Below are 25,950 nucleotides of genomic sequence, written 5' to 3'. Positions count from 1 at the left end.
CAAGCCATGAATGGTTGAATCTATGGGTGCAGAATCCATGGATATGGAGGGTCGAGTGAATTTAATCTGTACTTCAAAGGGACTATCCAAGGTGCTGAATACTATCCCCTAAACAGTTTCACACCTGGAACAGCTGTTTAATAACTCGAAGAAAACCTGGAATGGATTCACTGATCCACTCCAAGCATGACAAAGTCTGGATCCAGCCTTGTTTGTGTGCAACCATCTCCACACTGGCTTGAGGGATTATCAGTATCAGAAAATGTTATCATCTCACTCCTTAGTACAGGTTTGGGTTTCATTCTTTCCAGCCTTCACTTGCCTAAAACTGAACTCATTATAAGACTGCTAATGTGGTGCGCCTTCATATCCAGTTTATGGTGACCTTCTCATGGGGTTTTCTGGGGCTGAGAGTATATGACTTGGCCAAAGTCCCCCAGTGTACTTCCATGGCCGAGCCAGGAATTGAACTTTGGTCTCCAGAGTTGTAGTCCAGTGCTCAGATCACGCTGGCTCTTTTAAGAGTGTTTATCATGGAATACACTGCTTTGGATTATCAGGGTTTATCACCTGTATTTTCTTTTCCTAAGAAACCTCTATTCCAAGCCTTTTCTGCCAATGGCCCCAGCCTGGTCCAACCTAACTATGCTAAAACACTTCTCATAATGTTCCACAGAGGAGACCCTGTTTGATTTTATTCAGAGGAGCTGGCAAGAGGCTGGAGGTTCTGGCAAGCTGTGCTGTTTCAGTCCGCCAGTGCTGCTCATCCTCAAAACAAGAGCACTGTGGAGCTCTTTTCCGTTTGCAGAGATCGATAATTCGATACAGACCATGGTGGGCGTGGGAGTGTGTGCTTAACAGCATGACATCTTGACCTTGCAGCTGCAAATAAGTTCAGCAATGAGAGAGCAGGAAAACGCACACACACGTATGTATATATGTACGCACTTGCACACTGGGGAGAAATCATGTTTGCTGTACCAAAATACTAAGCTTCAAATGCCCTGAATTCACCGCATCCTGCATTTGCGCTCTATTTCAAAAGAAATAATAATGTCAAACTTACCAGATGTGCTCTCTTGACACTTCCCTTCCTGGCTGCCAACATCTGGTTATCCCACTGCTGGAATCGCATGTAACCTAGAAATCCCTGGCCAAGAATCTTTGCAGCTGAAATACACTTTCATGCCATGATTTTTTCTCCTTGACCTCCTTTCATTTTCTTTAAAAGCTTGATATCAGGATCAGTGGTGTCATGGTACACATTGAAGTGCAAAGTGTCATGATTTAGGTCTTCACTTCAGCACTTATATATACATAACATTAGATTTACTACATTAGATGTACAACAGTCACACCTGAAAGAGCCCCAAAATGCAAAGCTCTGTGTTGATTAATTTCAACAAACCACTTCTGGATCTTTTAATCTCTCTCAAGAAGCAGTCTTTTGAAAACCTAATAGGTTCTTATTGCCTAATCAAGACAAAGTCAGATCCAAACATCAGATTAGATTACAGCAATGTATTGTTCTTGGGGAAAATGCAGTCTTGATATGAAGAGTGCAGCTGAGTTTGGAGATATTAGGGAAGCTTGAAGGGGATGGCAGAGGCTATTAGCATCCTGGATATTCAAACACCGTACTTCTTTCACCTGTGTATACTGGCTTTGCTAAAACGCAGGTGGGTTCCTTTACTTTTATCTTCTCAGACTGATACAAGCTTGGAGACCCTCACTGACCACCAACAGACAATTCAGCCTCCCAGGAGACTTGGGCACACTGGACCAGTCAAGTGGTGATGATGATGATAATGATAATAATAAGGATTCACCCTTTATGCTGGACAGGGTGGAGAATATGATATAGAAAGGGAGTCATGGTAAACCCTCAACAAGAACTTAGAGTTACATTCCAGTTGTAACTTGGTTCTTTTCCAGTAATGCTTAAGCTTGCTTATACAATTATAGAGATGGGCTCACACAAAAATGAAGAAGGAAGAATGTCCCATGATTCAAGACCTGTCTCAGGCTTTGCATTATCCTGCTACAATAGTTCCAGGTAGGGTTCCTTAAAAGAAAGCTTATTATTATGGTTGCTTAATAGGAAAGCAAAGAATTACTTTTGAAAAATTGTGAGTACAATGGTAACTAACTACTTCAGCAACAGTTGGAAGAATACCCACAACTAATTACTTTTAAAATAGTGTTCCAAATTCTGCAAGAGGTATCAGTACTTTTGCCATGATGACTACATGCACAAACAAAGGGAAAACATAATTAAATAGCCCGCTGAGTACTGGATTCCAGCACTGACCAACCAAGTGCTTCATAGAAGCTTGCAAATGGGGGTTAAAGATATCAGATCTTGTCTAGAATTTGTCCATATCACCTTGAGACCTTGTTCAAGGCCCTTTTGCTTTTGTGGGGAAAGAAAACAGCTTATGGTATTAAGGCTATATTCAAATAAAGTTGCTTTACACACACAACTTGTGTTGCATGCCACTTTAAACTGAAAATAGGAGACACCCACCCACCACCATCAGTTCCTATCCATATGGGAATGTCATTTCACCTGGCAAGGGAGATAAAGTATGCTATAAGAAATGCACTGCTGGATCAGTCTGTCTATCCATCCAGATTAGCATTCTGTCTCCAACAATAAGGCCCAAGATATTTTGATGCTGATGGAGAAGCAACAAATGGCATTCTCTGTCCTCCTGCCTCCAAGTCAAAGTGCAGAATACCCCAAGCTAGCCAAGTTATGCTGACACACAAAGCAGAAAGTCTCTCTCTATTCCTGGCAATAAACAATGCAGCCCAAATTAAACTGCTGCCTTTGTTGAGTACCTTAAAATCTTCTGCCTGAAGCTGCTGTTCCACTCAGCCTTACAGCAGAGCCAACCATAACACTTAGCATCAGAGATACATTGCTTCTCTATCTGGAGGTTTCTGCTCTCAGCTAAAATCTTTCCTTCCCCCTTGTTTAACAATTTTAGCCTTAATCATAGTACTTTCTTCCAATATACTGTGATAGGTCAGATATGTTATTTCATGTAATGCCCACCCTCCGCAAATACCGTAAAACAACAACAACCAAAGAAGCATCTGTTAACATTGGTTGCCTTCCAGCTACATTACTTAATAGTACATAATCAAACCTGTAGTGTTCAAACAATCAACCTGCTTCATGTTGACTCCAGGGAATGTTCTGTACATTTGAGTCAGGGCCAGCTTTGCCATTAGGCAAAATACCTCAGGCAGCTGGTTTGGGAAGTCATGAAAAGGAAGTAAATGATTGATTAGTTAAATGTATTACACATTATTGTGTTCCTACAGCCAGAGAAATGGGAAGGCAGATGTGGACTGCCTGCCTAAGGTTCCAAAAAGACTGGACTGTTCTTAAATGTCATGCAGCTTATCTTGGGTTGAGAGGAGATATCCTTGCTTCAGGCTGCAAAATGTTTTGGGTCAGCCCTGTGTAGAGCACCATCAACGCAAGCTATAAAACAATTCCCCCCTTCCCCGGAAAAAAACAGATAAGCATAAGACATAGATGGTTTTGAAATGTACAGGTGTACATTTCAGCTTACAAGCCTCTCTTTACATACCCTCCCTGTTTTGGACTACAAGTCCCTTTTTTGTACTACAAGACCTACGTTTCCCTGACCACTATGTCCTGTTGACATTCTGGCTGGGCAGTTATGGAAGCTGTAATGTAAAGAAGCCACTTTCCATACTTTGACCTGACCACTTGCCCTTGAGGACTAGTACTGTTTGCATCTGAATGTGGTGTAGTGGTTAAATGCCAATACTGCAGTCACAAGGTTGGGAGTTCAATCCCAGAGCTCCAAGGTTGACTCAGCCTTCCATCTTTTTGTAGGTTGGTAAAATGAATACCCAGCTTGTTGGGGGCAATTGCTTGCAGAATGTAAACCACTTAGAGAGTGCTGTGTTCACTGAAAAGTGGTACAGAAATGTACATGCTATTGCTATTGCTGTATTCTACATCTGCAAGGGTGGGCATTGTGGGCAATCTGTCTTTCAGGGAAGAATCTCCACCATTACTGATCTCTCCATAAGCTCCCAGCAAACCTCAGGGTTTTCTGGAAACAGCTTGTAGGTAGAATTCCCAAAGTAAAAACTGGAAAGGACTCCTGTACCTTTAATGGTTGTATAGAGTAGGGAATTTCGGCAAGTGTTGCTGGTTATCTGGTTGCCCTGACAAACAACATCAACTGAAATTCCCTCTTCTACACAACCATTAAAAGTAGAAGAGCCCTCTCTAACTTTCAGTTTGGCAACCCTACGAGACTACTGAATTAAATCAACCCTTGTTTTTGCAAAAGAGGAAAACAGGCCACATCCAAAGTAGAAGTATGAGTTTTTAGCTATGAAATGTGCAATTAGTTACAAAAAATGAAATTGCAATTAACCACTTTCATAACTGAGGTATAACTAAATAATATTACAGTTGCAAGGAAATAACATCACTCCTTTTGTGATGTAACTGCAACTATTTTGGTTATTTTTTTTAGAGTTACAGAATTGTGTGGCCTCACTGCATTGGTGTGTATAGTACCATAGGCTAGGGTTTTATAGTTCTGATATTGTTTTTTTTTTAAAAGTTTAAAAAGTAGTTACATTCAGATGATGAGAAAGAGTAGTATTCCCACAAACATAACAGTAACTTACTACTTTGGGGCCCAGAACTATAATGATTTGCTATTCAAAAGTAACTTTCTAAGCTCTGATCCAAAGGCAGGTAAGGAGTCTGTAGCACTGCAGACCTGAAGCCTTTAATAATCCCAGACACACAGTAAGTGCCATGCACTAGTCCTCTCCTCCTAGAGTTCAGTTCCTTGAGGGTCCTTGAAAGGAGACTGCAGCCTTCTTTAAACTCTGAGCAGCTGTTTCCCTGGCATTGTGCCTTCTGCTTCCTTTGGCTTAAGACACATAAATAGAAGTGGGGCAATGTGGGGGAGGGAAGTGGGTGATGGCTTTTGTAATGGTTACCAAGCTTTTCTGGGTAGCTGTGGAGACCCTTGGTCTATTGCCAGTATGAAAGGTATCTGTGTGCCAAAGAAGCTTGCCAATATAAAATACACTGCGGCCAAACTTCTATGTGACAGCAAAGAAGGAGAAGGACAGTGACAGTGACAATACCACCAGAAAAGTGACTGTGTGGGCTATGCTGCTTGAACCCATCCACAGAATATAGGGAAATGTGAAATTATGAAGAGCTGCCTTTTATGGACTCAAAGCATTGACCCCTGTAGACCAGTATAGTCTGCTTTGCCAGGCAGTGGCTCTCAGGTAGAGAACTTTCCCACTCATGGTATCTAATTCTTTATGAATGAGCTTGGAAATTCATTTAACTAACCACTTTGCTACTGGCTTTCCTGCTAAAGCAAGGATGTGGTATGAGTGGGGGCTTCTTTCATTCCCCATCATCTCCCCACATGAATGCCACACTTCCCCTCCTATGCTCCTCCCCAATGTCCATGTTCCTGGTACAACTTTTTTTAATGTGCAAAAGTGCCATATAGATAAACCACTTGGGTAAGTCAAATCCCAATAGGTCACATGATAGGTTCACCTTAGGTTCACAATAAGTTGGAAATGATTCAAAGGCATGCAGTAACAACAACAGCAACAATAACAACAACCACCACTATATCACTTTAGCACTATCACTGTAGAAGAACGGCAGGAAGAGGAAAAGAACATATTATGAATGCAGCACGACACAAAAGTACGGGGAACCAAAAATGTAATAAGGGAAGAAAGAACAGAGAAAACTTCAATGGCAAAGGTCATACTGCCTTCAACATGTCATCAGTGAGGCTGCCTGGAAGTACAGAGGAACTGAGACAGTGAATATGGATGTGCAAATTTATTCCTGCCTCTATCAGAAACTCTTCAGACAGAAAAAAATAAATCCACCTCTATCTTGGGTTAAAGAAATTCATGGCTAGTTCCGGAAATCCTTGAGAAATAGACCAGGACAGGATATAGATTATATGGATATTTTAAAAATTCCCACTAATTACAGGTACAATTCCAGCCAATTCCCAAAGCTTTTGGCCATTCTGGATGAGCTCTAAATCAATCACATCTGTTCTCTGCTGGACACGTGCCTCCACCTCTGTGGTCTGACTCCTAACCCTCACCAATTATTTACAATATCCTGTTCTTGGCAATTGGGCCCTTATCAGAGGCAGATGTCTTGTCCAGCCAGCTACTCCAATCTTTTAAGGTCACAGCATGATGCAGTGGTAGACACAAGTAAAGGCCAAGCTATACTGACTTAGCATTAGCTAAAGTTGCAGAGACTTCTGGGGGAAACAGACTAAGGGGCTGTGCAGACCACTCCCCCAAGGGGTGGCCTGCAGCTGCCCCTCTTACAGCCAGATCGGGACCCTGGCAACCGCACACCGTGGCCCTGATCTGGCCTTTGCAGGGTGCATCAGCCTGGGCACCATGGCTTTTCGGTGCTCCTTTGGCGCTGCGTTGTGCAGACATAGCACCAGAGGAGTGCCATGACGCCGCATACCATGTGGTGCAGCGTGTGGCATCACATCGGCCTGGGGCGGAGCCAGGGTGTGCATCACGTAGATGCTATGTTCCAACTTCACCCCTAATCTGGCCAAAGATGTTGATATGCAGAGCCCCAAAGAAGGTTAGCATAATGATGGTTCATTGTAATCCCCCTCATACAAAGTTCTCCCAGTCATTTCCAGTGCAGACACTTCCAAGAAATGTTCATTACAAAGATGATGTCTTCAGAAACTGTGATTAGAATAAACTCTGTTTTTGCATAATCCTCAAGTATGATGATACTGGATACTAGGATAAAGACAGTTTTTGACCTGTTCCTGATTATAGCCTAAATCCGATTGCTAGTCCCAACTAGAAAGCTGAATCAGTTTTCTGCACACTATCTGTAGTGCCCCACATTGTCTTCCAAATGTCTTTCTTACAGTGGAATCTGGAATGGGCCCCCCAGAAAAACATGCTTGATTCTACAGAATCAGCTATTAAACCAAATCTTACTCCCTCCAGCCTAGCAAGCACTGGTTTATCATTCAGCAGCTGATTAAATGAAACTGATCTCCTCAGTTGGGATTAGCAATTAGTTTTGGACCTATATGTTTAATATTTTTTTAATTATTAAATGTTTATTCTGCACTGTTAGCAAAGAGCTGAAAAAACTGAAATTAAGTCAGCCCTCCATATCTATGGATTCTTTATCCACAGATTCAACCATCCATAGCTTGAAATATACTTCCATCCACACATATGTGTGTATGTGTGTGTGTATGTGTGTGTATGTGTGTGTATGTATGTGTGTGTGTGTGTGTGTGTGTGTGTGTGTATATATATGTGTGTGTGTGTGTGTGTGTGTATCTCCAAAAAGCAAACCTTGATTTTGCCATTTTATATAAGGGACACCATTTTAATATGTCATTGTATATAATGGAATTTGCTCATACATGGATTTTGGTATCCACGGGTGGTAATGGTGGTCCTGGAACCAAACCCCAGTGAATACCAAGGGCTCACTGTAAAAAAATGCACATCAGTAGTATATATCAATGTGTAAATAAAAGGAAAGGAGGAAGAGAAAATGGGACATTTTATATGCAGCTGAAAAGTCCCACTTTTCAGCTGCATATAAAATGTCCCATTTTCTCTTCCTCCTTTCCTTTTTTGTGCTCAGCTTACTTCAGTAGCTGCAAACTGAATCCAAAGTGTAAAAGTAGTTTGCATTTCATTAACTTAGCAAGGAGGAGAGGTTCCAGTTGGCTTAGACAAAAGACAAAACAGGTGCAGCCTCTTTTACCTTGTGCATTCTTCCTCTTTAAGAACTTTTGCCATCTTGACCACACTCTGATGTTGCTTGGCCCCATGTTCCCCAGGTTTTACCAGAAAAATGTTGATGGGTATGTAAATCTGCTGCAAAGAAAAAGCATTGAAGAGGCAGGGTGCTACAACCCTCCTTTCCCCCTGTTTTGGTTTGATAGTGAAAATTATGTCTTATATCTTATTATTGATGTCTTGGAGGAATTCTACTGTACAACACTGAGGATGTTTACTCAGAAGCCAGTTCTTAGAATCTACTTTCTAGTACATTTGTTTAAGATTGTAACCAAAATTATCTTTAATATTATCCCTCATGGGTCTCCTAAAATATTGCATATTCTGGGAAAGGCCTCTTCTGTTAAATATAAGCAGGTGGAGCATGTCAAATAAAGAACATGAATTATCTTTCTGCAGATTTGAGAGCCAAATACTGCATGTAAGCTCTTAAATTCTCCATAGTTTGGGAAATAAATCTACAAGTAGAGGCATGATTATCATCTTTGGCACTAACTCAGCCTTCTAAGTCTTAGAATATTATACTGGATTTCAAAAAGAGATAGCTTTTTATTAAAGTTGTTGGTATAATAAAACCTTTATTCTCAAAGCTATATATAACAAAACAAAACCTTGGGCTTATTTTTTTTTAAATCCCTTCCCAGGATTCTTGATTATTTTCTGAAAGCTGTACAGTATTAATTTGATGAGATATTTTAATGCTGTTCCTGGAAGAACCTCGGAAAATTCAAAATTTGAGTCCAAATAGCCTACGCTTATGACACAGCTGCTCCTAGATTACAGGCTCAGTAAAGACATTAATTCCTCATTAATAATATTTGCCATCTTGACAACAAATTGATATTGGTTGGCTGCACGTGTCCCAGTTTTCATTTGTGCAGTGTTGGATTGTACGGTATCTCCGGTCTCAGATGTGCTCAAATGTCTCACAGCTAAAGCTATTAAATGCTAGTGTGCAATTTGTCCTACTCTTGTCTGTAGGCAGTAAGATTTTCACAATTTCTGGTGAAACGGTCATCTAAAACAATGCGTGCATTACAAATATTAATGCAGTTTGGTTCTGCAGAGACCAATAGAGAGATACTCTAGTATTATTCTGCTTAATTTCTTGAAACATGAGAGTCCACTCTCTGCTCCAATATCAAGCCCTGTTATTTTTTTTTTTTTTGGGGGGGGGGTGATCTTCTTGGCAGCCAAAGTAGCTTTAGTTTGTCAGCGGAACTGGTTACTCCCCTCAGTTTGATACAGTGGTTGAATAAATTATGGGGTAGAATAATGATGGAGTCTAAACTTGTCACGTTTGAGGAATTAAGGGAGAAAACTTGGGAAAAATCAAGTTTCTTTGAGGCATTGTGGTTTGCGTTTCTTACTTATTTGGCAACCCAAGAAGGCAATAACTTCTGACATATTCAGATATATTTCTTCATAATGATCCCTTCTTTGTGTAGATGTGTCTTTATGATTAATGTGCTTTATTACACACTAGTGCAAACTCCACTGCAGTTATACTTTGTGTGTGTGTGTTGGTTTGGATGAATTAATTTGAGTTATTTCATTTAGTAGTTTTTAATGGTACGCTAAATTGTACAGTTACTGGATTTTAATATAAGTTGTTATGGCTCCCTTACCCATGCATACTCCTATTTTTTTTCATAACTAAAGCTGGTATCCTATTACTCATGTTGTCATAAACTGGCTAGTTGTTGTGTGGCTTCAAGTCGTTTCTGACTTATGGCAACCCTAAGGCAATCCTATCATGGGGTTTTCTTGGCATTGTTCTTTAGAAGGGATGCCATTACCATCCTCTGAGGCTGAGAGTGTTTTGCCCAAGGTTACCCTCCTAGGATGTTTCCATGGCTGAATGGGGATTCGAACCCTGTTCTTCAGGGTCATAGTCCAGTACTCAAACCACCACACCACATTGTCTCTCAAACCGATTTACAGTCACATAAAAGTGAATTGCTATATTGAGAATTGCTATGGCACACAGCTATATCTCCATTGCAGTGTGGCCATTATGCCATGGGTCAATTACACCATGGTATTGGAGTGCTATGGGACCCACTGTGCAATTGGCATCAGAATGTTCTGGGACCTGTTGTACAATGGGAACTTCTATTGTGAGCAAGACGTTCATCACACAGGATGCTCTGATACACATCCCTACCTTTTACTAGTAGAGTTGCGTATCCTGTCAGAGATACGGCTATGGCATCATAAAGTTATGAATCATGGCTTCTGATACAAAATCTTGGTCTAGATTTCTGTATTATATATTCCTCTTTTTACTTTTTGTTACATTTTTCTTTTGACTTCCCTTGCTAATAAAAATAAAATACCTGTTTAAAATTAAAAACAAAACAGGAAAATTCTTGCTTTTACTGTTTGCAGGAAACCCATCTTTACAGAAATGCTGACAGGGAAATACTGCATCCTGCATCCTTCAAGTGTATAAACCAAAATATTGTGACAGTGGTGTGAGTTGAGCGGTTCTGTTATGGCAGACATGGGAAACTCTTTTTGGCTTGAGGACCACATTTCCGTCTGGGAAGTTGTCCTCGTTTTACACGATACGTAAGGAATGTGACCCTCCAGATGTTGTTGGACTGCAACTTTTGTTCCAGCTAATAGAGTTTACTGTGAAAACTGCTGGGAGATTTAGTTCAGCAATATCTGGGGGTGGGGTGGGAATGAACCCACAGTTTTTCCTTTTTAATTTCCTTTTAAAAATTCCTTTTAATGCTAATAGACAAAAAATGGAGGACACTCATGGGGAATGGTGGCAAAATAATTCACTCACTGAACTGTTGAACTCATTGAATGATACTCACCCTCACAAAGTGAAGGGATACTGAATCACTTTTGCTTGGGTGAAGTGGGGTGGACAGCATGTTTGTCCAGTCAGTAACTGGGGATGATGGGAGCTATTATCAACAATATCCAGGAGTGGGATCACAGTTCTCACCCCATACTTAGTGTCTAGTCATAGCATCTGAGATCCGGCTGGTCACTCTAGGATGAAGTACCTAGCAGAGATAGTGTAACATTTGGCAAAGTTGGGAGGCAGCAGACTTCTTTTCCATGTTAAGGGAAGAAAAACAGTTAATACCACCAACAGAAAACAAAGACTCTTGAATAAATACACAGTATTTACATAGGGTTCTCATCCTAAGACATTATCATTGCACATTTCATGGCTGTGTACATCAGCTAGAAGGCTCTGCAACTCTCTTCGGAGACACTTCCTGAACAGAACAAAAGAGGTATCCTGCACAAATGTGTCAAATTCTGCACAAATGAGTCTGATTCTATCAATAGATGGAATGCAAATACAGGAACAAAATACAAAGAAATTAGACAGGCGAATCCATGGCAATCTATTTTTAATTAGCAAATCTCTGTTTCCCCTGTATCCACATCCAATTATGTCTAAAGATGCTGTTTATTTCTGCAATCATAAGGATTTGAAAAGTATCTTTCAGTAAATGTTTAGATTGTTAAGATGCCATTTTTAATCACTGCTAATACTTTCACCAATGAACTCCTTCTACTGTCCAGGGGTGGACTGACTATTGGTCTATATTCCAGTTTTCCATTACTCCTATCTTGGGACTTACTATGGATCACACTTCTCCCTACCATGGAAATTGGTAGTAACCCAAAATCCTCTTCTCCCCCCCACCATAGGCTTACATACTTACTACTACTACTACTACAACTACTACTTTTCATTCTTCTTCTTCTTTTTAATAAAACAAAATGTGCACAGTCATGTGCCTTGGTTTAAAAGTGAATTGTGCCCACTAGAGTACAGTTTTCCATATTAAAACAAAACAGGTGTGATGGATTCTTGGGGCTACAAGAGGGGTGGAAATCTACATGCAGGACACAACCATATATTTTCCATGCCAATTGACATGTACATAGCAGTTCACAAACTCCTAGGTTAGTTTCTGGAATGCTAATGCTTCTACTTTGATATGTCATTTGATAAGCGCTGCCCTTTCTTCCTTAAAATATTGTGTGTGTATGTGTGTGTTGAAAGTAAATAGATGGGCTGGTTACAAATGGCAGACAATAAAATAAGAATCTGTCTTTGAGACATAGTGGTTGATCAACAGAAGTTTTATCTAGAAGCATTTGTGCTTTTTTGTGGTGCTGAATGATTTGGGACTGATATATCCTGACAGTCTTGGAGCAAAGGAGTTAGCAAGACTGAAGCCTTTGCACTTGAGAAACAGAAGTACATATACTAGGGATGGTCTTTCCTGGCCCCTTAAATTGGCCTTTTGTCTCAAGTGTGATGGAGGATGTTGTCCCTCACTAGTGTAAGCAAGAGGTTCAACTAACATCTTGCCAGCTTCTGTAGATGGAAGAGAAAGAAGGCAACATCTTGTCCTTCAACTCAGGAAGCAAGATGCTACAAATGGGCCCTGCTGTCCATGAGTTTCCCAGTGAAGTGCATTTGCCTAGTCAGGGCCAACTCCTGAGCCAAACTGGGATATGAGTGAGTGGTACAAATGGCAAACAGCTGCAAGATCTTCTTCCCACGAGAGAGAGATGGCAGATAGAAGGAAGAGGCCTGCATGCCCTTTGAGCTGATCTCCCATTCCCCAATGGGAGTACTTTATCCCCCTGTTCTGAGTGTGAAGAGAGTGTCATTCTCCTATTTCAGGGTGGGCACCATCCCAGTCCTTGGATTACGGGATGCTCCTGAGGGGTTACTCCCTGTGAGTGAGGTTGCACCTCTTGGGCCTAACTGGAGCCATCATCAGCACAACAGTTAAAGTTCCAGGAGAGCTTAATAAGCATCATCGAAACCCTTAGGAAGAATGAGGTGGCCACCTCATGCAGTGTGAGGTTGGAGGGCAAAGCTGTATGCTGCAGGATTTGTCCTGTTATCCCCAAAGTTAGCCTGTTTATTTCAAGTGTGGCTTTCAGATGTCATCCATCCCCAGAGTTGAAGAACTGTTTGATGACTAGTGCAGTGAGCCTTTGTGTTTGGAATGGAAGAAGTGCCATCTTATTCTTTGCCTTGGTTGAAAAGATGTCTTGGGATAGGCTCTGGACTTTAATGTTCATTTCTTGCATAGAGGCTTCAGTTGCTGGAGACTTTGTTATTGTTTCTTTATTTATGAACTTTTTAAAAAAATCCTGGTATTCCTCTAAAGAGCTCAAAGAAGTGTGAGGATTTTACTACCAGGCAAACAAAGCCATCTGTGGTTGCTGGTCAGCCTAAGGGACCTTTAGTTCCTGCTGGGAGTTTGAGAAAGCCCATAGCTACCACCACACATATCGTATGCTCAAAGAAATGGCCGTTATCAATCATCATTTAGGCCGTATAATGCTTTCCTTAAGAGCTTTTCTTTGAAGTCACTGAAAGGAGACCAAAAATTGCATAACAACCATATTTGTGCATCATACTAAGGCATATTTTAGTGTAGTAAGTACTAGCAGAAAAGACCTGTAGCAAGCCTCATGCTCATTCTCTTTCCATTACCCTATCCTCCTCCCACGCAGTCAACAGAAGACATTTCGGACTTTTTGATTTTGTGTAATCACGATTCAGTGTTTCACATAGAGCAGAAAGCTGTGGTTAACATGAAGCATGGGTAGTTTCAAACAAGCCAACTTAAACTACTGTTTCTGAAGGTGGCTTGTATAAGTTAGTTATAGCTCACATTAACCATAATTCTGAATAAGGAGATGACATGATTAATTGCTGTTAACTAAAGCAGATGTCTAAAAGCTTCTAAACTGATTTTCTTGGCTGCACTGGAGCATAGATGAGTGGAGGAGTGGGCAAATTGGTCACTGATGTCACACAAAACCATGGTTCAGTGCAGGGGTGCAACTTTTCACAAGCCGTTGAACTTCATTTCCCATCATTACTTACAATTGGCTATGATGTTCAGGGCTGCTGGGTGTTGCAGTTCCGCAACATCTATCAGGCTACACAGCCCTCACTCCTGATTAAGAAAGTTATATGCAAACATGATGAATATGAGGACTCTCCCGGGAGAACAAAAAAGTCTACGCAGACTTATAATCAAAACTTGTTATGCATATAAAATGGGTACTTTTTTTGTAAATAAAGCAGATTATTTCTCTTGCAGTTTGTGAGGTTTTCTTTTTAGATGAAGTTGAGGGAGAGGGGGAGGTTTCACCTATAGAGAAAATCATTTTGTCTTGCTCTGGAAGCAGGCAAGCAAGCAAGCTGCATCTCTGTTGTTTGTCAGCTTATGAAACCAGTCCAAAGTTGTACATAAATTCATGGAAACTTGGACACAGATCATTTGGAAAAAAAGGGAATAAAACGAGAACAGCCATACTTTGGAAACCTGGAACCAGCCAACTGGGCAGGCGTTTGAAAAGAAAAAAGGATGAGGAGAGGGAAGTTGGGGCAAACCACGAAAGCCTTGTGTGTGGGCCAGCTAAGAATTGGTTTTGGGAGGGGGACACTTTTGTGGCCCAATTTACTGGCCACACATCCGCTACAAGCTTTAATTTGTGCCAGGACACAGGGCCAGCTCCCGTTTCATTTACCCACAATGGAACATATAAGTTTAATAGCCCTAGAGCATGTGTATTGTGCCTTTGTCTTCCCACTCAAGCATTTGAAGACAAATATGAGGAGAGATTATCTCTGGAAGCTGTTATCACTGCAAGGAACACATATATAGTCTCAATAAAGGACAGAATCCCTTCACTGTGGGATAACGCAATCTGCCCACATGTAGAATCATAGGGCTAGGTTTCTATGAATTCCAAGAAGGCTTGGAGTCCAGCTTCCTCTCTTTTGACAAGTAAAGAACAACTCATCGTTTCTCTTTAGAGTGCTTTCCTGAGAGATGACTACCCCTATTCACAGAAGGGAGAACAGAAGCATTGTGCTTGAGGGATGCGGGCTGGAAACACAGTAGCTTATGAGAAACAAATTGTCATTTTGCTTTGCAATAAAAGGCAGAAAAAATTTCAAGCATATGGGTCTTTAGACAGTTGTGGTTTAACAGAGAAACAAATACTGTAGTAAGTTAAAACAACCGAGTCTTGGGATGTCTTAAAGAGGAATAACTTTTATTTGGCACAAGCTTTTGTGGTTTCCATCACACTTCATCAGATCAAAATGCTACTCAAATGCAGCCCCCTTCCTCAGCTTGCTCTGAGTATTGCCAAGTAACAATATGGAAATATGCCCTGTTCCCTCAAATAAGGGTGGGCCAGATGCAGCCCTCCAGATGTGGCTGGGATGAAACTCCCAACAGCCCTCACATAGGCTATGCTAGCTAGGCCTGATGGGTGTTGCAATCCTGTCACATCTGGAGGACTGTACTTTCTCCACCCTGCCTTAAAACAACTGATTAGCAAACAACATTATAGCTTCTTCAGGCTCTAATCCCCATCCATTTCCTCCACTGACTGTGCAGAACATAACTAATTACAGCAGGTGAGAGAGAGGACAGACAAAATGATCAGACAAGGGTAGGAAGGGAAAGTGACTGCCTCTCTTGTCAGATTTGTTTTAAAGGGCAAGAGCAAAACACCGGGTTGTCAATTAGCATATTGATCCATTAAAGGCAATAGAGTGGGGGGGGGGGGGACACACAACAGGATAAGAATCCATTTGCAATGTGTCCTGCAAAAGCCCTTGGGAAATGCTTCTGCCCCCTTTCTCTCACTGCCCCCTTCATATTTCCACTGCCAACGAGTTAGAACATCCCCAGAGATAGCTGTCCAGCCTCTTTTTGAAGACATTCAGAAAAGGAGACAATACCACCTGTCTAACAGCCTTGACAGACAGGTGATAAATGCTGGCCTCAGGGCAGAGTGGGGGCATGGCATCCACATGACACATGTCCTGACGCTGCCATCATACTGTGCTCCCATGTGGCACCATGGTGCTCCTTTGGCGCTGCATCCAGATGACACAGTGCCAAAAGGAGCACCAGTGGCAGCAAAGGCACCCTTTCCACGGCGCAAAAAGGAGCCACTTTTTGCGGCTCCTTTTTGTGCCATGGAAATGCCAGATCGGAGCTGTGTCATGTAGTTGTCACAGCCCTGATCCATCACTGAAAGGGGCAGTTTGTTTAGCACCTCAGTAATTGCTTCCATTGTCAAACCACTCTTACCATCAAAATGTTGCTTTTAATGTTCAGTTGAAATCCACTCGCCTGTAAGTTCAATCCATTAGATCTGGTTTAGCCCTCTAGGGCAGCAGTGGGACTGTTCCATCCATCTGCTTGAAAACAATACTTCTATTAATGCAGGCTAAAATATTATTGGCCTTCTTTGCTGCAGCACAACACTTCTGGTTCATGTTCAATTTAGTAACAACAGTAATCCCAAACTCATTTTCACATGCACTACTGATAAGCCAAGTATCCTCCTTACTATACCTGTGCATCTGGCTTTTGTAGAATTTAGAAGTTTGCATTTGTCTTTGTTGAACTTCACTCTATTAGTTTCAGCCCTATTTTCTAGTTTATCAAGGTTTTTCTGAATTCTCTTCCTATCTTCCAATGTGTTAAGGCTATTCTAACTTTCAAACTAAATTAAATGTGACGTCTATCCACCACCTGACCTGACAACTTCATATGTAGCTTTCCCTTTTTTTTTTCTCCATTTAATCACTAGTTAATCTTCCTCTTATCAGGATGGCATAGCCTTTTGTACATGTTGACTCACACAATTTGTAGTTGCTTTTGGTATGAAGCAGGGAAAATATCACAATATGGGTATCAGTAGAGATTCCAGGAGGCATGAGGGAAACTAGATGTTGGTTTCCATTTTTATCAGTGGGATGCACAATTAGCAGCACATTTAAGTTTGAGCCTTCAAGGCACAGGAGCAAGGCTTTTAAAAAGTTGGGAGCTTTTGTCAACTTTACAAAACATCATCAAGTGACACCTGCTTGGGCTAAATTTAAAGTACAGAGATGCTCAAATCTTAAGTACAGAGATGCAGAAGCAAAGTTTTGTCATGTATTTATATTTGTGGTTCCTGTATTCTTTCTCATATTCTGACTTCCAGTAAGGTCTCAGATAGGCCCAACCAAAAGCAAGAGCCTGATCCTGTGCACTTCTTTAGTCGAAACACAGGACCAGCCAGTCCACACACTTATCTGATGAAGATCAGTGTGAGCAGTGCATTTTATCAAACCAAGGGACAGAGCTTGGAAATAACTCATTAAAACAGAGTCCCTCATTTGTTTTGCATTAGGGCCCAAATCCTTATGGTCAAGGGTAGGAATCACATGGCTTTCCAGATGTTGCTAGACTCAGAATTCCTGAACATTAGTTATGCTGGCTAGAGTTGCTGGAAGTTGCAGTCCAACAACATCTGGAGGGCTGCACAGTTTTCACTCTAGCTTTTCATTAGTGCCAGGTAGAGCAGACCTATATAATCAGTGGAATTGACACAAAAGTTGAGTCATTATTCAGCAGGTCTGCTCCAGCTGGGACTAACCAACAGAATTTAGGCTTTTCATGCCTTGCATGCTGTCATGGTTAGTGTTATAATGCAAATAACATGCATATTTTGAGTAGCAAGTTAACACTGCTTGTTACTTTAATATGTTATTAATATCGGGAGGCATTTTTGTGTTTTAAATTTATTTTCTTTTTTTAAAATGAAGAAGCAGCATGTTATTAACATGTTATTAAGCACCACCTCGGCACATACGTCTTTGTAAGTGGACTTACATGTGCAGGAAATAGAATGGAGAAGTCTTGCAATGTCTACATACACCTTGGGGCTGCCATGATGTTACAATGTACAGGGTTCCATTCAGCAACGGTAGCTAGTGGAGTGAGTGATACGCCACAGCTGCATTGTGCAATGGGCATCCAGATGTGTATCCAGACACCGGTCAGGAAATGCCAGAGCATAATGGGAGTGCCTGATATGCATCAGAACCACCCAATGTGCATCAGAACTGCCCAATGTACATCAGAACAATATGATGCACATCGGAAATCCCCAGTGACAACAAGAAGGACCCAATGTGCATGAGAATTGCCCAGTGAGTATCATAAGTCCCTGATGCTCATCAGGAGTGCCTGATGCACGTCTGTACACTCTTGCTGATGCACATCTTTACAACTCATTAACAGGTTTTCATTGTATTTGTACAGCTTTGTAAAGTTATGAAATGTAGACTGTGATGTAGAATCTCAGCTGTAATGTTTTGATCTTTTTTTGAAAAGCAGTCTTCTCCCAAAAGATGGCTAACAGACTAACATTAAAAGAAACATTTCCAAGTTCTGCCCAGAGCAGAAGCAGGAGCATTTGGGAATTGCTGAAGGAAGCCCTTGTAATAAGTCATTATAAGCATACAATCATTGTAGTAAATCATGTATTTAAAAAAATATCTGAAGATTCCTGCTTGCAGCCTCACAAAACAATCCCACTTTTCATGCTCCTGTGGTTTTGTTCCTCTTTAGAAATGGAGGAAGTTGAACCCCCTCATACCAACAACTTCAGCCCCTGCAGCAGCCATGACAGAAAATGCATCCAGAAGCAGCAAGCAAGAGCACGTGAGCGGATAAACAATGGCGTCAAGATGAGGAACAGCGGGAACCCACCTGTCCGGGAGGACACCCGGCCAGTGGTAAGGTGTCCTAGTTTCTCTTCAGTCACACTAGACATCTCCTTATCTCTTGCCTAATTTTGCTGTTCCTTCAAACCAGAGGTGACAACTTTTGTCCCTCCAAGTATTTTTGAACTCCATCCCATGATCCCTTTGGATTGGTGGGAATGGAGTTCAAGAATATGGAGGGCCAACATGCCTCTTCTTTCCTGCTTGAAAAAGAGTGTCCCCCCTGGCTAGAGCAAAGTATGCATCGCCTAGCTTGGTTGAGAATACTTTACTGTATGTCAGACATTTCTCTTCAGTACCCTTTGAATGAAGCAATGAAGAGTCTCCAACACACAGCCTGGAAAAGATTATGATGATGGTGATGATGATGATGAATAATCTTTTGGACTACACATCTCAGAATCCCTCAGCCAGTAGCATTATTAGGGAGGTGTGTGTGTGTGTGTGCGGACCACATCGGGTAATATCACACAGGGGGGCAACCCAGGTGAGTGCCCTCCTGTCCCTGCCCCACACGGCTTGACTTCTGAGTAAAGCCACATGGGACAGGGTGGGAGAGGGCCCTTTTGGCTCCACCCTGAAGCCCCCCCCCATGCCTTCCTGTATCGGTTGACATCCTGGTATGGGATGCCGCTGCCCTCAGCCAGCAGGGTAATTTGCTGTGCTGGCTGAGTAATTCTGAATGTTGTAGTTCCTCCTTCAAAAAACTTTCCAATACTCTGCCCAGATCATTTGTAACTATTTAAACATGCAGTGATTGCAGAGAAACATATTAGTAATTGGTAAAATGGACTGGACAATACAGAAAAAATGATTTCATTAACCAGGAGTAGTATTTTACTGCATATATCTACCACAAAGAGAAGGTAATTGTACCACCAAGATGCAGTATTCTACTGGTAAATGCCATTGAATGGGACTGAAGGAGAAATTTGACAATGAGTATGCATTGGAACCTGTGCTCCAGAAACCAGAACTTTAGTTAGATGCAAGCTTTCTCCTTGTTGCAGCATAGCAACATGGTTTGGTTTAGACCAGATCAAAAAGCTTACTGTAGCCTGCCAAGTAGAACATAGTTCAACAGCCATATTGTATTCACATCAAGCTCTGCCAGGTTTGTGAGAAATCTGTTTTGCCCCCAATTCTATGAAGGCATTAAAAAGATGAAGTTTATCTAGGACAGGCTAGGCAAAGTGTGCCATTTGGTACTTTAAAGTGTGACCCCATTAACCCTCCTATCTTATTTTTGCACTGCTTTTTGGGCAGTTTTCATATGAAACCAGCCAAATACACCCCAAACCAGCTACAAATGTGGTGGTTTACTTCTCTTACTCCCCAGAGGGCCCTAGCTCTTTCCACCAGATATTCAGGCCAATGTCTGAAAAATGGCCAAAATGGCATCCAGAAGTGATTTAACATTATTTCTGGAGTGCTAAAATCCAGCAGTGAGGATAGATGGGGTGGGGGAATGGCCCTCAACCTCTCTCCAAGTGCCTACTCCTTACCTAGGTCATGTATTTTACCATACATATCTGGTAGGTTGTACTCAATATTGTGGATCACAATTTGTTTAGGAGAGAGGTTGGGAACTTCTGGCCTTCCAGATGTTTTAGGGTTCAACTATCAGATGTTGTAAATCAATGGTAAGGAACCATGGCATTTGTAGTCCAAAACCTCTGGGGAGCCAATGGATCCTCAGCTCTGGTTTAAAACCATGTTGGCCTTGTTTCAAAAAGATGATCACCTAAACCCAGAGTAAGCAACTGTGCCCCTGCCAATATTGTTGGACTGAAACTTCCAACAGCCCAACACAACATAATAAATGATAAGGGATTACAGGAGTTGTGGTCCACCAATGTCTGGAAGTTACAGTAACATTCAAAATCCACTAAACAGTGATACCATTAAAGAGCCAACCTAAATGCACAAAATTCATGTTGCACAGTTGCCTACCTCTGACTTAATCTAAGCAATTACTTTCACTTCACTGGCAGCACAGTTTAACTTTTAAGTTAGACAGGGAGCAGGAACTGTTTGTTGCTTTGCGGTCTCTCTCATGTCTACGCTATGATGGTGAAAAACAAACAAACCCCAGGGGTGAGGTTCAGTTGTCTGTCACTCAAGCCATAGCGCTAAAGACTGATCTTTCTCTTCAAATGGGGATGATGGAATGGGTTCGGAACTTCTCACTGCCTTCATGCTGATTCTTGTCACTACATTTGAACTTCACTTCTTCTGCTGTTTTGTCAACAGGTCCAAGGCTCATGTCAAAGTGAACTTCAGAGAGCACTGGATAGGTTAGCAGCATCCCAAACCCGAACCCATGAGGATCTGTACCTAATCCCCATCCCCAACTGTGATCGCAATGGGAACTTCCACCCCAAACAGGTAACACTGGAGTTCTGGTCTCCCTATGGCAAGGATGAGTGGCCTTCAATTTTAAGCAGTCTGCTCACTGTTTGCTCATCTTTACTATAATTCATTGATTCATTAAACCCCTAGTTGTCAGTAATAAGGGTGCACTTGCTTAAATTCTTCGCTCAGCAGGGTAGAATGAGTAATTTAAACAAGTTTCTCCTTGAGGCAGAACATCTTTGAAATCCTACAGGGAGGAGAAAGTCTCCCCTCCACACTCACCTTTTTCTTGCCTTTCCCACAGAAAGGGGGGGGTGGTAAGCAAAGCAAGGAAGATGGCTATCAAATAGCTGTTGACAGCCTTGCTTGGCTATCCATAGCCCTCCCCTCCCATCAGCCTAGCTCTGTAGGGTGTGGGAAGGAGTCAAGAGAGGATGGTCACCTGTTCATAGCTGCTGGAGCCAGTGTTGCATGAGCCTCAGTCAGGTGCTCGCAGATCAGGGACTAAAAAATGTCCTGGTGTGTTGGACCAGTTGAAGCAATAAATCCTAGATTTCTACTTCTTCACAGGCCAATGGGTAGGTTAAAATGTGGCAGTGGCGATGAAGCAGGAAATCAAGTAAGAAGACTGGCACTGGCAGGAGCTTCATCCCATCCTTCAAGTTGTGTTTGTTACTGCACAGGTGTAGCATAGCCACCTTACTCTTCCATTCCCTCCCCCCCTCCCCTGACAGGCCCAGAAGGAGGGAAAGGAGGTGACCAGAGATGGTCTCGTGTTGTGTGATGATTGTGTCAGAGGCTTGAGCCTAGGGCTTGGCAGCATGGTGGAACTTTGCTTCCAAACAGCTTTGAAAGAGTAAAGAGAGTCCCTTTTTACTCTTGGGGGCTGCTTGGAAGCCTCCCTCTCTTCACACTAGCTCTTACCTTTTACTGGTGCTGACGCTGAAACATAATGGTAGAAAAAGTGCAGTAAGGTGTTCAATCTGCATTATCAGAATGCAAATAAATAATATACATACAGGCCCGTAACTAGGCTGGGGCACCCGGAGCACCACCCTGGGGCCCTCAGCCAAAGGGGCCCCCAAATGGCAGCGTGCCAAGATGGCACTGCCGCGTGCAGTAGGACTTGAGAGAGTGCGAATGCTCCTCCATACCAAGCGCTACTTTCTGCCCCAGGGTCTCTAAAGGCCTAGCTATGGGCCTGCATACATAACTATAATAATTTGCATCATATGCAAACTTGATGCCCAGATATGAGGGACTGGCATATGGCAACCCTAAGCAGTACACAATCAAAGCACAATACACAATCAGGTGATGATGCTGTGCTTGGGTCTGTTTGAGGACTGGGAGAAAAATGAGGAAGGGGATGGAGGATCAGACACTTGAGAAAACCATCTCATCCCTTCCACTTCAATCTTTGAATTTTCTTTTCATGCATAGTCAATAATGAACTGGATATCAGGAAACAAACTGAAGCTTAATATAGACAAGATAGATGATCCTAATCAGTTGAAAGAAAGATATGTTTGTACAATTTTTTTCCAGAAATTTATTGGAGTTTTAAAACTATAAATGCCAAATAGCAGAAACACGGGGATACTATTTACACCTTTTCAAGTAACAATGCATTAGAATGCCAACACTGTAGATGTGGGTGAGAAACACGTAGCTCTCTTGATGTTCTTGGATGACAACTCCCACAAGCCCTGGTTGGCAGAACCATTGGTGAAAATTTTGGGCTTTTAGTTGTACAGTATATGCATTCTGCAACAGAACATGACCCTAGGTGACTACAATGAATATATTGTAGTTTTGGTGTATGAAGGTTAAACTACTGCCCTAAGCTATTAATGCCATATTTAATATTTTGTTATAATAAAATAGCTGCCATAACAAAGAAATCAGTAAAGAAAGAAGAAAATGAAGTGGAGGAAGAATGAAGTTTCATGGCACCTTTAAGACTAACAGATTTATTTCAGCAGCTATTTGACATTTTGCGAGCTAGCTTGAGATAGTCTTTGCTCATACTCATTTCGCCTCCAGTAGATACTGGGGAAGAAGCAGATTTGCTATCCTGGTAATGAGTTGTCCATCTGTTTTTCTTCTTCAGTGTCACCCAGCATTGGATGGGCAACGAGGGAAATGTTGGTGCGTGGATCGGAAAACTGGGGTCAAGTTGCCAGGAAGTGTGGAGATGAAGGGAGAGCTGGATTGCCACCAACCTGCAGATGCAGTGCAAGAGTGACTCCGTTAAAGTGAAGTGGACACTGAAGCTTTCCTTGATGAAGTGCCAAGGAAACAAATGGTGCTGTTTGATGAGCAGATGGAATGCAAATGGGGATATTACCATGATACTTATTTTTTTTTTCCCTGAGGGGGGAATTTTAACTGCAGTAACATCAGCAACCCTCCATACAAACTTTAACTGCATTAATCCAACCATGATGTGGCCTATCCAGCTCCCAACTGGTGTTTAATTTGGTACCTATGCAGACTCTGTAGCTTACATTCCTTTTCAGTGACCACTGATAATGAAACCTCCGCACACACAAAAATCTACAAGCTTTAAGTAATCTGATGGACTGAATGAATGTTTCCCCAGGTAAATCTGCTTTTGCTTTCAGTACAAGCCACAGCAGAATTGCTTCTTCTTTAAGAGTTTTTGCTAAAGGGAAACAAAAAAGAGGAACAGGTGACAGATATGCTCTGCCTCACCCTTTTGTGGGGCTCCATGCAAAGAAAACCAAATAGGCAAAACATTGCTTGAACACTTCCATGATGGTGGGAAGAAACAATCTCACTTGAATTCAGACTTGGAGCTTATTTTCAGTGCTGGGCATTGCTCAGCCCTGGAACATGTGAAGCCATAAGAGTGATTTTGAACATGTAAATAGTGTACCTTCCAGAGCAAAAGAGCAAACATAACCTACTTTGGGTTCCACATCTCTGGATTAGGATGCAAGATTCACAGTCAGAGGAAACCTATCCAGGAGTACCCGAGTTGGCCATATAGCAAAGAAAAATAATATCCAAAATCCACAAAACAGTGATACCTTTATTGGGACAACCAAAATGCACGAAATGCAAAATACACAAAATACAGAGGAAAGAATGGGAGTGAATGCATCGGTAGGGAAATACAGATACTAAAACTAGGTTAGTATGAACAGATTTCAGAATTATCATTTTCATTAAAAGAAAATCAGTAAGAAAAAACAAACAAATTTCTAGTGTATAATCTGCGTAATATTCTGCCCCACTGCAACCAGTGGGGAATTTATTTGGAGGAATGTTGTTCGGTTCAGTTTTGGGTGTACAGTTTTTTAAAAAGAACAGTAAATTTCTAGAGTTTCAGGCTGTGATGATGGGTTTGAAATTGTGAGAACAGTGACGGCTGATATTTCAGAAACTAGGTTGGGGAGGTAAGCAAGAGTTTTGTGATTGGGCTGTTAGCACTTTGTCCTTCCCCATAACCTGCAGCATTAAATAAAATAAGAAAAGCATATGCAGAAATGGCTTAATTTGTTTACTTTATATAAAAGGTGGTCATTAGCTCTACCCAGTACTGAAATTTGCTTTCTCCTTTCTCTCTAAGAGCAGAGTACATGGAGCCCCAATAAGGAACAACTTTTGGGACAGCTGTAGTTTCATGCCAGCCTTAAAACTAAAGTACTTGGAGTGCACATACATACTTTATGTATGTGCCCTCTTTATGGCCCAAGCCATAGAGTTTACCATCCACAGTATAACAAGTCAGCTTTTCTCCAATAAGCAGCATTTAAGAATATTTAATCATTCTAGTTATATGAACGTGAGAGGTAGCAACATCAGACACAAATCCCTTGCTTTTCAAAATGAAATGGCTGCTATTGGCCAGTGGAACTATCTCTATTTCAGGCCAAATGTGCCAGATCTGGGAACCAATTTTCTATCCTAGGGAGAGTCCAGAGGCTACACGGATTGCCAAAAATAGCACCCCACCCCCTAAAAAAACCCTCCAGAGGTGTGCAGATATTCACTTTTGGTTTTGAAAAAAAATGTATTTTTGATATTAAACAATGCTGGGGGATGACAACAATACAACCTATTTAAAAGGTGAACTGCTGTTCCAGGAGACTTCTAGGAGAGGCTGTTCATCTTTTTGGAGAGGTGGTTTGGCAAATGTGGTGGTACCATAGGCCACAAAACCCAGCCTTGCGGGTCAAATGCAGCTCCAGGGTCACACTCTGCCCACTCTTTGGTCAAGCAGTTCTCTTCATAGCATAATATCAGACACGCAAGGTTTAAAAAAGGGCTCTGAAGTATCTGTTCCAGTGGCAGTGTCTTCCCATTAACCAGTTCCTGTGTTCTCTAGAAGACTGGCATCACTGCCAGATTAATAGAGTCATGGGGTGCTGCAGCTCTTGCTAGACTACTTCCCTCTGAGACTGCAAGTGCTAGAAATCACTTGTGTGAATGTTGTCCCATATAAGAAGATGATCCTCATGTTAAAAAGAGGCAAAAATCTCAACTAAAGTCCTTCCCTCTGAAGTAGAGTATTAAATGCAGTTTTTTAAAATATATATATATATATATTATTCTAATATTACAGGAAACATTGCAAACAATAAGATATGTTACAAGCCCCCCCCCCCAATATGTCATGATATAGTAGCAACAAAGCCTTAGTGGAAAGAAACATTTGAACAATAAAAAGAACAAACAACAGATGGAAAAGGAACAAAAGGAAAAGAAACACTCAATAATTTATAATGCAAAGATGGGCAGAAGTTCAAATTTTATCTTAAATCTTCCTCCTCCTCCAAGAATCTGGCTGACTCCAGCAAGACAGGGTGATTTGAGGGAAGATTTTTTTCTTCTTGTGATGCTGGTCATTACATTTTCCCGAATTGATTTCAAGGGGAGGGAGGGTTAACTACATATGGTTTAGGAGATCTGATCCTGTGGCTGTTGTAGTGCACAAAATGTTACTTTTTTGATGGTGTGACTCCCAGAATTCACCAGCCACAGGCATACTTGCTGAGGGAATTTGGGAATTATAGTCCCCAAATAGTAATGTTTCGAAGCTCGGTCCAGAGCCTTTTCAGAGAAAGAAGGGTCCTTGGATCTGAACACATTCC

At 41.6% G+C, this 25,950-nt stretch overlaps 1 protein-coding gene across 1 annotated transcript in view; it reads left to right on the top strand.

Moving 5' to 3' along the window:
* Positions 1 to 25,444, top strand: part of IGFBP4 (insulin like growth factor binding protein 4) — a 55,942-nt gene extending 30,498 nt beyond the window's left edge. Inside the window, exons 2-4 of the mRNA XM_089531866.1 lie at positions 18,318 to 18,484; positions 20,726 to 20,860; positions 22,941 to 25,444. Of these exons, the coding sequence (XP_089387992.1) occupies positions 18,318 to 18,484; positions 20,726 to 20,860; positions 22,941 to 23,075 (437 nt within the window). The 3' untranslated portion in view covers positions 23,076 to 25,444. The remainder of the gene's footprint in view (positions 1 to 18,317; positions 18,485 to 20,725; positions 20,861 to 22,940) is intronic.
* The last annotated feature ends 506 nt before the right edge of the window (positions 25,445 to 25,950 follow it).

This window comes from Sceloporus occidentalis, unplaced genomic scaffold (genome assembly GCF_023333645.1).
Source record: "Sceloporus occidentalis isolate IW3139 unplaced genomic scaffold, rSceOcc1.0.p SCAF_7, whole genome shotgun sequence".
Lineage (NCBI taxonomy): Eukaryota > Metazoa > Chordata > Lepidosauria > Squamata > Phrynosomatidae > Sceloporus > Sceloporus occidentalis.
The sequence above is the reverse complement of the archived record's forward strand: the minus strand, read 5'-3'. Positions and strand labels throughout refer to the sequence as shown.